The sequence below is a fragment of the Myodes glareolus genome, chromosome 7 (assembly GCF_982192425.1).
Source record: "Myodes glareolus chromosome 7, mMyoGla1.1, whole genome shotgun sequence".
NCBI lineage: Eukaryota > Metazoa > Chordata > Mammalia > Rodentia > Cricetidae > Myodes > Myodes glareolus.
In genome coordinates, this window is record NC_142032.1 from 63905260 (window position 1) to 63921074 (window position 15815).

Sequence of the window (15815 nt, forward strand, 5' to 3'; positions counted from 1 at the left end):
TATTATTATTTTATTTAAGTAGACATAGTAATAAGCCACCCGCTAAGTTCTTAGTTTCATACCCACAGATTAGAGCATATTTCAGCTCTCATCATAGAAGCTTCTTTTGGCTGTAGATGGCAATTAGGACAGACCAACAACTGGTCAACATGCAGAGAATAAGAGACTGTGGAGTAGTATTCAGCTATAAACTTCACACACACACACACACACACACACACACACACACACACACACCAAGACTAAGGAAACATTTTGCATTTTGGAAGAGGGGACAAAAGGGTTATAAGAGCCAGCGTTAGTAGATATTTTTGCTGTGAAACAGTATTTACCCAGTGAATCAGGGTTATCACACAATTGAACTCTCAACACTTGTGACTACATGTTCAAGGCCTGGGAGAGATCCAAACAGCCAACATCTCAACATGCAAAGGGAAAGAGTTCATAAAGAGTTATTCTGAGCTGAGGAGATATTGGAAATTGATGACTCCTGGTGGATGAGAGCCTTTTTTCTTTGGGAATGTGATCCTGGAGAGGCTACCTGTGCTCTAGTAGATGACTCTAAGCCTATGTCCATATACACAGCACTGCATGGATCCAGTTGTTGTTGGGGTTTCCTGTCCTGCCCAGTTCCCACAGTCATTAAGTCCCAAAGAAAATCACACAGAGGTCTACATAAGTTATAAAGTGATTGTCCCATTAGCTCAGGTTTCTTATTAACTCTTATAACTTATACTAGCCCATTATTCTAGTATATGTTAGCCACATGGCTTGGTACCTTTTTCAGCAGGGCAGGTCACATCTTCCTTCTTTGGTGTTTGAACAGGACTGGGGAGGAATGGGCTTCCTCCTTCCCAGAATTCTTCTGTTCTCATTGACCTGCCTCTACTTCCTGTCTGGTTGTCCTGCCTATACTTCCTGCCTGGCTACTGGCCAATCAGCATTTATTTAAAACATAATTGACAGAATATAGACAATTGTCCTGCACCATGGATAGAATAAAAAAATTTGGGGGAGGATACTTTTAGGTGGAAGAGCAGAGGAAGGGTATTATAGGAGAGGCAGGGAGGAGGAATAAATAGAATTTAGGACATTTGAAGCTGTATGTTTGATATATAGTTTAAATGGAGTTATACCACTTGGGTGATAATATTGTTCCAAGAGCCAATGACTGCCTAACAAACAACAGTTCCAATTTTTAAGTTGACAGCCATGGCAGTTCAATCATCCCCCAAAAATACTGTAGGCTACTGCTGTTGCCCTGGGTGGCCTCCTAGATTTAAAGGTAAGTCCTTATTGCTGAAGACATCATACACTTCAGAGGATGAACTTTCATAGTACCAGAAGGTGATATACAGTCTTCCAAGGAAGAAAGACAACCAGTATCTTTCCCACTGTGTTACCTATGAACTATAACAACAAGCAGCATGGAAAGATTTCCCTAAAGGTACAACAGCAGCACTTATGTCTTGGCAGTAGCCAACAGCTGTCTAATTGGACTTAGAGTCCCCTCAGTAGGACAGAGTTCTTGCCTAGTGCTGTAAACCCATACAACTACAGTGGTTGGACAGGTCACAGACATAGAGAAGAACCTTCTACTGCCACTTTCCCAAACCAATGCAAACTCTACCAGTATACCCACAGAAAGGGGCAGCTCTTGCCCTTCATCAAAGCTTCTTAATGTATAGGAAAAACTGATCAAAATGCAGGGAGGAACTGACTGTGAGTTGCCCAGCCCTAATGTGTATTGTAGACCTAATGTATGTTGAAGATACAAAACAACCTTCACATCTAAGTCTCAAGGAGTATCAGGGAGGAGGGAGTGGTAAATTTACGAGCCAGAGGATTGAGATATATACTGCAATATTGTGTCATCTACACGGGACAGTGAAGCTGTATTTACAAACCCTCAAGAAAGTGGTTATTTAAACAAGACCTGAACAATGACAACACCAGCTGATATGCTGATGTGAGTGGTGGCCATCTGAAGAGTCATAGGCAATTAACCACTGCTGAGAATGAGGATCAGTCCTCCCCGTGGACTAGCCCCATAATCGGTTGTCCAGTACCAAGTGGTCAGCTCTAAATGCATATGAATATGATAACGCTAAATGAATTTAGCACTGTGTAAAAACAGCATGAATAATTTTTTAAAGCCATGAAGTTGAGAGAAAGGGGAGCACAGAAAAGACTGAAAGGAGAGGATTTGATTTTAAAAAAAAAAAACACTATACATACATATGAACTTTAAAACAAACCTCAAAATATGAAAATTAGCTAATTAATTGTATCAGTATTGAAAGGAGCAGTAAAAAACCAGCCACTGGAAGGTACACGGGTCAACCAGGAGGAGACAGAGAGGTCAAAAGGCCATCAGAGTTAGCCCATGGCCTTGAGACACTCCAAGCCAGAAGTGAGGGTTTGGGTCTGGCATCAGAGGCATTTGGATTTATTCCAAGAAGTCAACAGCCGCTGAAGGACAACAGCCATGGTCACCCTCATAGTTCCCTTTCTACCTACAGCCTCCAAACAGTCTCCCAAGCATACACCAGCCCTGCTACATCATCCACAGTGGGAATGATGAGGCCCTGGGTTCAAGAAACCTCTTGCTGCTAGCACTGTGTGCTGCTGAAGTGAGAGCCGCAGGGTGAGAGCCAGTTTTGGCAGACCTGATCTCATCACACAGTGCCACAGCATGCCCACAGAATACCCACAACATACCCACAACATGGCAAGAGTCTCCATGTAAAATCTTTCAGAGGTGTACTTAAAAGTGGAAGGAAATAAATTTTTCAGATATTTTACTAACAGGAAAGACCAATTGTCCTCAAATGACCAGGCCTGTTTTTATTCTCAGGTCCCCTACCTGCATGCGAGCCACAACCAAGGTTATACTCAGCCTTTGTTTTTAACCCTTTGTGGGTTAAAGGAGAAGAGGCGCGCACAGCACTGTCTACTCAGAGCTCTTGGCTCACATGACAGCAGCAGAGAGGGCTAAGAATAAGCCACACCCACTTTGATGTTTTGGGGGATTCACTTAACTGTTGAATATCATAGCCTTATATATGCCCCTCTGATCCTACAGAGTGTCAAGTAGAGGTCTCACGGCTTCTCAGTGAAGGGAAGCAATCAAATAGTTGTCTCTTGTGGGTCAACAAATTGTGTCTCCAGGAAAAGTAACATGGACCGCTAACAAACCTGAGATCGCCCAGTGAGGCAGAGAGGAAGGCAGCAGGGCCAGCAAAGACTCAGCAGCAGGACAGAAGTCTCCTAAGGGCAACTTTGACGTCCTTGTTCCTCAGAGTGTAGATGAGGGGGTTCAAGGTGGGTGCCACAGAGGTGTAGATGACGGACACCACCTTGTCCTTGTTCAGTGAGTAGCTGGAGGAAGGGCGGATGTACGTGTAGATGACAGTGGAGTAGTACATGCTCACCACGATGAGGTGGGCAGAGCAGGTGGAAAAGGCACGTCGCTTGCCCTCAGCAGAGCGAATCCTCAGGATGCTGGCCACAATACAGCCATAGGAAATCATGGTCACAGAGAAGTTCCCTACAGCAAGAAACACATCTGCAGCAAAGGCCATGGCTTCGTTCAGTTGTGTTGGGGCACAGGAGAGCTTCAGCAGTGGAGGAATCTCACAGAAGAAGTGCTCTATCACGTTGGAGCTGCAGAAGGGTAGACGCAACATCAGGCTTGTGTGCACACTGGTGTTAGTCAGGCTGATGGCCCAGACAAGGCCAGCCAGGAACGCACACACCCTAGGGCCCATCCAGGCACTATAGTGCAGGGGGCAGCAGATGGCCACAAAGCGGTCATAGGCCATAGCTGAGAAGAGCAGAAGCTCTGCCCCCAGTGACCATGTGAAGAAGAAGAGCTGGGTCATGCAGCCCCCATAAGAGATGGTCCTCTGCCCAACCATGCTGTCCAGTAGCTTGGGTAGAATGGTAGACGTGCACAGGATGTCCACCACAGCCAGGTTGACCAGGAAGAAGTACATGGGGGTGTGTAGGGATGGACTGGCACTGATTGTCACCATAATGAGCAGATTTCCTGAGACTGCAGCCATGTAGAGACAAAGGAAGCTGATGAGAAGTGGTACCTGAAGATGAGGCATCTCTGAGAATCCCACGATGAGGAACTCGGTGACCAGTGTCCCATTCATTATAAAGCTGGGGAGGCCTCAGGATCCAGGAGCAGTGGGTTTTCTGTGGCAGCTCTGACGGGGCCTGAAGAGGAAACACATGCTCTAGTCCCAGTCTGTGCTAACCACCCACCCCAGGTGTGTTGAGATCCACCTAGATCTCAGACTGCCTCAGGTAAGAAGAGAGCAATGTACCACCCAGTGCTGCAAGTATGGTTCTAGGTGTGGGACTTCTAGGAGACTTCTGTGACCACTCATGAACCTTGGGGACCCAGGGTATTTCTCCATTTGGAGGGTTCTTTCCCCAGACTTCAGGGACCATGGAGAATGGCCAGGAAGACTCCAGGGTGTGTCCTGCTAACAGGGATAGCTTCAAGTTCCGTCTATTCAAGGGCTCAGAGAGTGGGTGAGAATGGGAAGGAATGAGGAAGATAGCAAATGTCCCTCACCTGGATATACAAAACAGCCCCAGCCAAGGTCTTCAAGGGTGACCAGTGCACTCATCTATGAAAATTACATCCATCCATCGGTGTGTCACTGGAACTGAAAATCAAAGGCTTTGAAGTAGGGCACTGGGCAGGACTGAGCCCTGTCTCACCCTTACACCCGTGTAGCCACACACTGGCCTCAAACTTAAAACTGCAACTGAGTTTAGAAAAGTCTGATACAGAGTGTGTCTGGATGCATAAGCGCCATATTCCAGGGTTGAGGTGATTTCTCATATAAACTATTGCAGGAATACTGGAGCTCAAAGTTTACATTTGCAAATAACCCACTATATTATATTCCTTTTTAAGGTTCATCATTATTTTCACACACTTGTATGCAGCCAGCGACATAAGAAACTATTTCTTGGTTTGGGCATAGACCTCAACTCTCCTATCTGTCTCAGGTATTGTCTGCAAGGTGGATGACTTTATCTGAATATTACAAGGTTGTGTCCCTGTAGGGGTGACCAGAAGGTCATGAACCACATCACCCATGGAGTGTGCTTCCTGGTTCTGGAGATACTGTAGAGTTCAGCTCAGTATCTGCGAAGGGAGTAGAAGGAAAAAAAGAAAAAGAGGTGGGAATAGGAAGAAAAAGACAGAGAAAGGAAGACGGAGACATAAGCACAGGGACAGAAAAACAGGGAGGCAAAGGTAGGGAGAGACAATACACAGAGAGGAAGGAAGGGAGGGTGGGAGGAAGGGAGGGAGGGAGGGTGGGAGGAAGGGAGGGAGGGAGGGAGGGAGGGAGGGAGAGATAGAGAGAGGCAGAGATGGGGGAGATAGAGGCAAGTTCTGAGAGGGGGATTGCGCTATGATTTGACCAAGTAGTCCATTTTTTCATAAGCTTGCAGAACTTTCTCAAAAATAATAACTTAAATGATCTCTTGAACCTTGGTCACATAGGAAGAGCAATATACTTCTACTACCAAAACATTGTCATTAACATTCAAACACATGTATATTTACAAGTACAATCAATATAAAACTTACATAATGATAAGTCTATAACACGAATCTTCGCAGGCGTCCTCTCCAGACATTTTTTTTCTTAACACCTTCTCTCTCTCTCTCTCTCTCTCTCTCTCTCTCTCTCTCTCTCTCTCCAACTTCATTAGAACCAAATTAAGTTTAAAACATTTAAAGAGCATATGGCGACATCTCTAAGTTAAGAGAGGGCATTAGGATGTCTGTGTGAGGACCAGGGTCCCTGCATCCTCTATAACAGACAGCTATAAAGCTCACAGGGAGACATGGGGCCCTGGGGGACCAATTAAGCAGAACCACACTGGCTTCTTGAGAAGGACTGGCTGGGGAGATGACCAAGCCTCTTCTCAGGCAATACAGCACACACTTGATAGGACCCATGGCCCAAGGGCTGATTCTGGGCCCTGCTACCCAGGGACCTTCTGTCTGCCAGCATCACCAGTGACAGCAGAGGCCAAACGGAGCACTCAGGCAGATGAGATGTTTGTGCCTTGAGCCAATTTTTCCCCCCGCAAACCACTTCTTTCAATCTCAAAGAGTTCTTCATTCCAGATAGAAACACTTGAGAGGCCAAGGGCAGACACGTTCCCTGCTCTACTGTCTGTCCTCTGACACAGACTGTGACTGGTCACAATCAGTTTTATCTGCTCTAAGTGGACAATGTCCTCAGGCTGGTGCAGCTGTCACAATTCTGCTCTTCACCCAGTGAACGAGAACAAACTTCACCTAAGCGCAAGAACATCTCTTCCCAGACTTGAAGTCATCCCACCCTTGGTAAGTCATGCTGCACTGGTGTTGATCTGTGTCCAGGAGACTGTCCTGTCCCCATAAAGGTCATGTGACTTCTGTGACTTTTCAGGGACCCAAACCATCTTATGTTGCAATATGGCTAGCTGGTTCTTGTATTGCCATGGCAAGCTACTGGCCTCAAGTGGACATCTGGGCTCTGGCCAGGGCTCCTCTCCAGATTGGGGATGGATCTTGACATAAACTCGTCTTGCCTCAGTAATTGAATTCATGCCTTAATCGTTGTCTTCTTGGATTCAGGGGCACAATCACATCTCACTGAGCTGCTTATAGTAATAATGACTGGGACATTAGTTCATCATTTCCCCCAGCCCTTCACTGTTTCTACTTACTCCACATTACCAACAATTACTGATATGGATACTGATGGGGATACTGATATGCCCCAGTACACACTATTCCAGACTGTGCCCAGCCATTTATGTGCGAAGTTACAATTTGTTGGTCACAGCTCTGAAGCAGGTCCAATGCAAACTCAGGCAACAGTGCTGGCTTGCCTTAGCAGAGCCCTCCCCATCCTACAAACCAACACACAAGGCTGCACTGGTGCTGCAAGAGTTCTTTCCATTGCTTTCAAATACTCAGCTGTGGTTGAGGCTAGGACTTTAGGCCCCAATACCACGTCATTGTATGTTGAGACAAAAAGGGATTATCGAGATCTTACCACTTCACAAAAGCCCATCATTTGGTTACAAGATTCCAGTGCATAAGCCCATGGGGAAATTTTTATATTCAAGCCATAACCTTCTCCTTTCATTGAACAATCTCTGACCATTCTACTTGGAGGAAACCATTTGGGCACTGGTTTTTCAAGGCATGGTTGTGTTAATGAGAGAGAAGACAGGAAATGAAGTGTTTGGAGTTGACCTTAATCAATGTAAGAAGGAGCTGAATCAGAAATCAGGCTGCCCACTTCTTCTCAGCTCTCTGTGCCCAGGATGCACCACCACCACCCAAGGAAGTGACTGGGAGCTGGTTTCAAGTTCACAGTCCAAACAAAGCCTGCTATAGCAAAAATGAAATCCACCTCTAGGTGGAGCCCTTGTTGCCTCCCCCAGTTTTAATCCACTTCAGCAGGTCAAGGGCTTGCTTGCTCTGGGGTGGGGGTGGGTCCCCTCTAGAAAGAGGGAGTTCTTCTTTTTTTAAAGATTTATTTATTTATTTATTATGTATACAACATTCTGCCTCCATATATGCCCACACGCCAGAAGAGGGCACCAGATCTCATTACAGATGGGTGTGAGCCACCATGTGGTTGCTGGGAATTGAACTCAGAACCTCTAGAAGAGCAGCCAGTGCTCTTAGCCACTCTCCAGCTCGAGGGAGTTCTTCTTAAGGTAGTGTATACTTTCTGTCCTAGGACTCTCTAGCACAGGAGCTACCATGAAGCTTGGCTAGGTCTGCTGCCTTTCTGAGTCCTGACTCTGAGGGACAGAACTATTTCTTTTGCTTTTCCTCTTTCTTCTTCTTTCAGGTGCTGGACAGAGCATGAAGATGCCTTAAACTCCCTGACACGTTCAGACTTTTCTCTCTCTCTTTCTCTCTCTCTCTCTCTCTCTCTCTCTCTCTCTCTCTCTCTCTCTCTCGCTCTGCTACCCACCTGTGACTGTCTGCTACCACAAGACAGTCCTTCCTTCAGGCTGGTTTTCATACATGGATTATTTATCCCTTCTTTTCTCCATTCTTTTCTTTCGGGGCAGTCACAAGATTTAGAGTGCTTTCCATGGATTTTTTTTTAATTTTAATTTCCTAACCCTTCAGGCCTTCTTCATTTCTTTCTAAACAATCCCCCTAGCCATGTGGCTTACTGCCATGGTTATTTGATTGTTTTATTTCAAACAGAATGGCTCCATCTTGTCTCCCCTTCTCCCTTCTTTTCCTCTGAGCAGCTGCAACATTTACAGCTCACCTGAACCTGAGGTTTTCCTTTTCAGCTTTAATAAGCTGTCCTTGCACTTCCCTGTGAGTCGGTCCTTAAGTTAATGTATTACTAAGACTTGAAACTCAACAAGGGACCCAACATTCCTGATATGACTTGATGGCTCCACTCAGACTCTTTATGATTGCACTCCTTTCCTGTCCTTTAAATTAGTTCATCAGTTAAGAAAATGAACTCATTTCTAACCCCCAGAAGCTTTCAGACACTTCAAAATCTGAAAAATAATAGCACCCCAAAATTCAGACTGTGGAGACATTTTATTTATCCAGAAGATACTTTACTTCTTGAAGAAAGCTGCTCACCTAACCCAAATGAGATGGTAAAGGCATTACTAACCACATCACAATGGCTGTAGCTGGAAATACAATGTGAGAGACAGCAAGTACGGCCTCCTGCAGCATAGCTTGACACACCCATGGCCACCCGGAAGCAAGGTGGCTTTGGTGCCCACAGGAGAGCTTGGTCTACAGCAATGGCAATGAAATAATCAGAACAATAGAGCATGGAGTGAGGTCTGTGGTCATGGGGTTGTTGACATTCTCCACTGGAGAAGAGAGGTCACAAGCACCACTCTTTCCTGTCTATCTGTACAAAATCTTAGAAATGCTAAGGTATACAGATGCTAAACTTGACCAGGGCAGGACTGCTGGTTAATGCAGCTGTCCATCAAATCATTCACCAAGCTTAACTTGACAGAGTCTTTCTTTGGTCTCTCCACCCTTTGAATATTTGGAATACATAGATGACATTTTAGCAGGCTGTCCAGGGAAGTCACACCACATCTCCTGTAGCACACATTCAGTCCAGTCTGCCGCCACACTGCCCGCAATACACTCAAACTTGTCTGGCCTCAGAAGCTAAAGAGAGTCAGGCCTGGTTAGTACTCACTCACGTGGAAGAGCCTACTACATAGAGCAACGACTTATAGTCTTGTCTTAAGGTTATATTACATGTCATGGAAGAACAAAGATAAAGTAAGGTTTCTTATAAGGAGATCCTGATAAGGGGAGGGGAGAAGAGAACTTGAGGGAATGGGATGGTAGAGAAAAGGGAGGGACAGAGATGGAGAACAAGAAAAGAGATTATCTTGGTGAGGGAGCCACTATGGGGCTAGCAAGAAATTGGGCATTAGAGAAATTTCCAGGAATCCACAAGGATGACCCCAGTCAAGACCCTAAGCAATAGAGGAGAGGGTGCCTGAACTGGCCTTGCCCTGTAGTCAGATTGATGACTATCTGAAATGTCACCACATAACCTTCATCCAGTAACTGATGGAAGCAGAGGCAGAGACCCACAGCAGAGCAATGGACTTGGCTCCCAAAGTCCAGTTGAAGAGTGGGAGGAGTGAGAATATGAGCAAAGGGATTAAAACCGTGATGGGGACACCCACTGGAACAGCTTACCTGAGCTAATGGGAGCTCACCAAATCTTACCTGACAGGGAAGGAACCAGCATAGGACCAAACTAGGCCTTCTGAATATGGGTAGCAATTGTATGACTGGGGCAGACTGCAGGGCCACTGGCAGTGGCACCAGGATTTATCCCTATTGCTTTTACTGGCTTTTTGGAACCCATTCTCTTTGAAGGGATACCTTGCTCATTCAAGATATAGTAGGGATGGCCTTGGTCCTCCCTCAAGACTTTGTTGACTCCCCATGGGAAGACTTACTCCTCTGAGGAGTGGATGGGGGTAGGGAGAGAAAGTGGAGGGGATAGGAGGAGGGTGGGAAATAGGAACTGGGATTGATATGTAAAATGAGAAAATGTAAGGAGCCCTCAGGACATCACCATTAGGGTGCTGGCGGTCCTGCAGCTTGGAGGTAAACAAATCCTTTTGAAGTTGCCGCTCACCCTTGGTCTGCATTTGCATAACTGAGCCTTATTCCCTAGCCCGAAGCCCCCGGCTTCAGCGGAATGGTATTCACCAAACAGAACAGTTTCTGAGCCTCTCTACCCTAGAAAAGCAGCTGCCTCTGGGTTTTTCAGCTCTCTCTCGTTCCACACTATCCCTTCAACCGAGAGGCTCCAATAAAGTTGTGATTTGGGAAGAATTCTCAATTTCGTGGTCGTTCTTGCTTGCTGGTCAAGGAGCGCACCACAAGAAAAGATCATTTTTAAAAAAAAAAAATAAAGAAATGATTAGACTTCAAATTCTGTGCCTCTTTCTATCAATGTATGTAGGATGTGATAAAAGGCAATTAGAGATCCCATTCAGTGCTGCTGGGAGTGGGAAGGATAAAATCTGCATGAAAACTTCATTACAAAACTCAGCAGGTCCACACCCTGAAGTGTCTCCCATGCCATTCACAGTCTCCAGAGAGAAGGAAAATCGTGGAAGAGGACTTATGCACAGTTATTTATGGAAGCTGCATAATAAAATGTGTTATACTCACAGAACTTAGTGTGCATCAAAATTAGAAAGGAACAAAGTACTAGTCACACATGAGAACAGGAATGAGTCTTTAAAATACTGCTGCGGGTTTGCAGAGATGGTTCAGTGGTTAAGAGCAGTTATTGCTCTTAACTCGAAGATGACCTGGGTTCTATTTCCACACCCACATGGTGGCTTACGGCTGTTTATGACTCCATTTCAGAGGATCTAACATCATCTTCTGACCTCTAAGGGCACTATGCATGCTTGTGCATGAAGGTACACATACATACATGAAGGCAAAACATCTGTGCACATAAAATAAGTTGGCAAGAGACTTGGCTCTAGAGGGGTTCTCAGGTGTCCAAGGGGATGTCCCCAGCTAGGTCCTTGGGCAGTAGAGGAGAGGGTGCCTGAACTGGCCTTCTCCCATAGCCACACTGATGAATATCTTGCATATCACCATAGAATCTTCATCCGGAGATAGATGGAGATAGAGACAGAGACCCACATTGGAGCACTGGACTGAGCTCCCAAGGTCCAGATGAAGAGCAGAAGGAGGGATAACATGAGCAAGGAAGTCAGGACTGCAAGGGGTGCGTCCACCCACTGAGACGGTGTGACTGATCTAATGGGGGCTCACCAAGGCCAACTGGTCTGGGGCTGAACAAGCATGTGATCAAACCAGACACTCTGAATGTGACTGACAAGGGGGGGCCGACTGAGAAGCCAGTGATAATGGCACTGGGTTTTGATTCTACTGCATGTACTGGCTTTTTGGGAGCCTAGTCTGTTTGGATGCATACCTTCCTAGACCTGGATGTAGTGGGGAGGGCCTTGGACTTCCCACAAGGCAGGGTACCCTGACTGCTGTTAGGACTGGAGAGGGAGGAGGGGAATATGCGAAAAATGGGATGAGGGGAGGAGGTGGAAATTTTTAATAAATAAAAAAATGAAAGAAAGAAAGAAAAAGAAGAAGAAAAAATAACAAATAAAATAAAATTAATAAAACAGAAACAAGCACTGTGCTATGAAAGAAGACACTCACAAAAGAATGTAGGCTGTGTGGTTCCATTTGTACCAAGTTCTATAACACACAAAACTCACCTATAGCTGAAACAGCAGAACAGAGACGACCTCAGGCCCGACATGCTGAGCAGCCCTGGGTGGAGCATCCTAGACTGAAGGTTACCATCTCCAGTCTGCACAGAAGCTTGGCCTGCACAGCTGTATGTGTGTGCCAAACCCCAGTAAATGACATCCTCACTCACACATTTCACTGCCTGAAAATTTTACTGAAAGAGCTATAAGCTAGGAAAGCCTATAGACAAGTGATGGTGTCTAATATGCATGTGGACGCATTTAAGGAAGAGTGAAGGTGCAGTGTGCTTTGGAATGAGTAAAACAGAGGGTCACCTGAGTAAAGCAAGGAAGCAGATCTCAAGCCACAGCCCAGCAGTCGAGCAGTGGGGACAAATTCACGGGTATCCTGCTCATTCCTGTCCAGTACACTATGCTTGAAATCTTTCAGTAAGGTGCTGTGGACATTCAAACCCTAGCACAGGGTAGAAAGTGCATCTCAAGAACAAATGAGTAGGGCCAATGGCATGGCTTGGCAGGTAAGGGTGCTTGCTGTCAAACCTGATAATATGAATTCGAGTCTGAGAGCCCAAATGACGGAAGGAAAGAGTTGGGTCCTTTAGCCTGGTTTCTGATCTACACAGGAACAAGCAGTTAAACAAATCAAGGTCTTCAAAAACCAGTTAAGCCAATGGATGCAGAGGACAGGGGCAGAGGTGGCTATACATTTGAATGTTGCTATCAACAGCACCAAATAATACAGGGTTCATCACATCCTAGAGAAAATTGCCTGGAGGAGAAAGGAGAATCCAGGACAACAGAATTGAGAGGCCAGAGGTAGAATGAACTCCCAGCCACGCTGCAGGTGCTTCTGTCCAAACTAAAAATAAAAAGGCTGGTTGGTACCCTCAGTTACGACAACAGAATTTCCCAACTGAAGAGGAAGAGATAAGTCAACCCACCCCTTCTTGGGCATCACTGGTATGGGAGGCATACTTGTTCTTTCTCCTCTCACTGGTATAGAGACCATGAAGACACCAGACACAGTCCTTCTCAAGTCCAATATCAGGGTGTGGATGATTTTCACCAACACAGGATTCCAAAAGCTCTTTGCAGGCTTCCTCAAACCTGGATGTCCACACTAATAGAAAGAAAAGGCGGGGCTGGAGAGATGGCTCAGAGGTTAAGAGCACTGACTCTTCTTCCAGAGGTCCTGAGTTCAACTCCCAGCAACCACATGGTGGCTCACAACCATCTATAATGAGATCTGGCGCCCTCTTCTGGCATGCAGGCATACATGGAAGAAATGTTGTATACATAATAAATAAATAAATCTTAAAAAAAAAAGAAAGAAAGAAAAGGCCAGTGTCTCCTCCAAGAGAGGCACATTATGTGAACATCTGTCACATAAATTGCTCTTCTGCTCCTTGTCATGACATCAGAGTCTCAGTCATAGGTTCCAATGAGTTCATCAGCAACTGGACCAAGCTGCACCACTGTTTTCTACCTCCTCAACAGACACAGGGAAACACCTTCCTGAGGGCCACTTTGACATCCTTATTCCTCAGAGAGTAAATGAGGGGGTTCAGGGTAGGGCTGACTGCTGTGTACAATAAGGCAACCACCTTGCCATTTTCCAAGGAGGATCCAGAGCCAGGCTGCACATAGGTATAGATGACAGTGGAGTAATACAAGGTGACCACCACCAGGTGGGCAGAGCAGGTGGAGAAAGCACGCTTCTTGCCCTCTGTAGAGCGGATACGTAGGATGCTGGCAATGATGAAGCTGTAGGATATCATGGTAAACAGGAAGTTGACCACGCCAAAATAAACATCTGCAATGACAATCATGATGTTGTTGAGGGTGGTCGGGCTGCAAGACAGCAGTAGCAGTGTTGGGATTTCGCATAAAAAGTGACGAATTTGGTTGGGGCCACAGAAATGGAGCCGTGCCATCAGACCAGTGTGCACGGATGTGCTAACTGCACTGATGACCCACACACTGCACGCCAGCAGGACGCAGACGGGCCAACTCATCAGCATGCTGTAATGAAGTGGGCGACAGATGGCCACATAGCGGTCATAGGCCATGGCCGTGAGCAGCAGCAGCTCAGCCCCCAGAAACCAGGTTAGGAAGAAAAGCTGAGTCAAGCATCCCTTATAAGAGATGTGGCTGCCCTTCCCCACCAGACCCTCCATCAGCTTGGGAAGAACAGTGGATGTGCAGACAATGTCCAACAGGGCCAGGTTTGCAAGGAAGAAGTACATGGGGGTGTGAAGACTTGGGTTCAGGCTGATGGCCATGATAATGAGGGTGTTTCCTGCAAGAGCTAGGATATAGAAAATTGAGAAAAAGGCCAAGAAGAAAGCCTGGAATGCAGGATCCCCAGAGAATCCCTGCAGGACAAACTCTATCACAGCCGTATAGTTGTTCATTGTGATTTGAGATTGAGCCCCTGGGAGTTACTGTGACACAGCTGGGTATGGTGAAGGAGACACAGGGTGTAGATCATCCATCATCTCACATAGGGTGCAGCCAGGTGTGACTAGGAATGCTTGTCATGGGTGCTGTTGTAGAAAGCACATAATTAAAATGATGGCATCATCTCTCAACATAGTGCACTTGTCTGAGCTCTCCACTCACCACACGATAGACCCAGAACAAAAGAAAACCCTGCCTGTAATGGGCAGTATCCCTTTGTAACATCTGTTAGCTTTTATATTGATCATGTCCTATGATATCCTGAGATCTGGAATTCCTATAAGCCTATATGCCAGACTGCTAAAGCTTACCAATGGTCAATCAGGTCCCTATCACAGGTATTTTAGGACCTAGAAATGAGCAGCCTTATCAAGGGGTAGACCAGGCTTCTCAGATGTAGGCTGCAAAACAGCTCTGGGGAAGCATGCTTGGGGGTCTGGAGCATGAAGCAGTGACAGCATGCCATGCAGTTGACACAGATGCTCCTTGCTCTCGGAAAATGAAATTGACATCTCTTGTGAACAACACAACTGTCTATATCATCCTGGTCACCCTAAAAACTTCCTGTGGATAGTAAACACCGAAAGGTAAATAGGCATCACCTGCCTTTCCTGGGCCTGGTGGAGGCTAGTGCCCACCATAGAAGGTGTCAGGCTGTGCCAGGGCTGGAAACTCAGCATGAAGGGCATGGACACAGCTTTGCCCAGGTCCCAAATCTCTAGGCTATCACCCCTGCTCTGTGTCAAGTCTGTCTTCCCTACACCTCATGCACCCATCTATCTCTAATCAACCAGGCCTCTTCAAACATATGGATTTCTTAGGCTGAGAAGAAGGGAGACTTACGTGGTAAACAAAGTTCTGCCCTCTCTAGTGTCTCCTTGGGGGTGAGTGTTCCCAGCCCCTTCCTAGAGGTTCGGGATTGGGCTGTTGGCTACATGGAAACAAATAGCCCATACCAGGGTATGTCCTGACCAAGAAAGTATACATTCTCCCCATGCAAATGCACAGATTAAGGCCTTTCTCCTGCAGGGTGAGCTTGAGACTCGCACTGAAGAACCAAGAAACCCATAGAGCCTCCAGGGCCAACACTTGTCCCTGCCAAAGCAAAGGTTGGTCTGTTAGCATCCCTGCAGGTGCCCGTTGGCCTCATACAACACACAGGGCTTCTCAGTGAGCCCCCAAATCCCCTCTGTCTGCCTCACAACCCAGTACCTGTCTTCCTGCAGCTCTGGGGCACAGATGGCTTTGAGCCCTGAGCTCTGCACCAGATTCACAGGAAACCACTTTGCCGCTCTCAAAGATCCAGATCTGCCTCAGAACCAAGTCACAGGGCAAGGTTTCTGTTCTGCACTGATCAATGACTCAGATAGGTCCCAAAGTAGACCCACAGAGGCCAAGCTCTTAGTTTCAAACTGAAACTGTGAAGGAAAGTGACTCTGGTAACAAGTTTTTTTAAAATATATATATATATATATATATATATATATATATATATATATGTCAGGACAAAACCAAATATC

The 15815-nt window shown here is 46.1% G+C and overlaps 2 protein-coding genes across 2 annotated transcripts; both read right to left on the reverse strand.

Annotated features, from left to right (window-relative positions):
- Window positions 1-3248: 3248 nt before the first annotated feature.
- On the reverse strand, window positions 3249-4204 carry LOC125413722 (olfactory receptor 13G1-like). Its single transcript, XM_048455352.3, has one exon. It carries the CDS (start codon window positions 4161-4163, stop codon window positions 3249-3251), a length of 915 nt encoding a protein of 304 aa, XP_048311309.1. The 5' UTR covers window positions 4164-4204.
- Window positions 4205-13325: 9121 nt separating this feature from the next.
- On the reverse strand, window positions 13326-14249 carry LOC125413721 (olfactory receptor 13A1-like). The gene has a single exon (XM_048455350.3). It carries the CDS (start codon window positions 14247-14249, stop codon window positions 13326-13328), a length of 924 nt encoding a protein of 307 aa, XP_048311307.3.
- Window positions 14250-15815: the final 1566 nt, after the last annotated feature.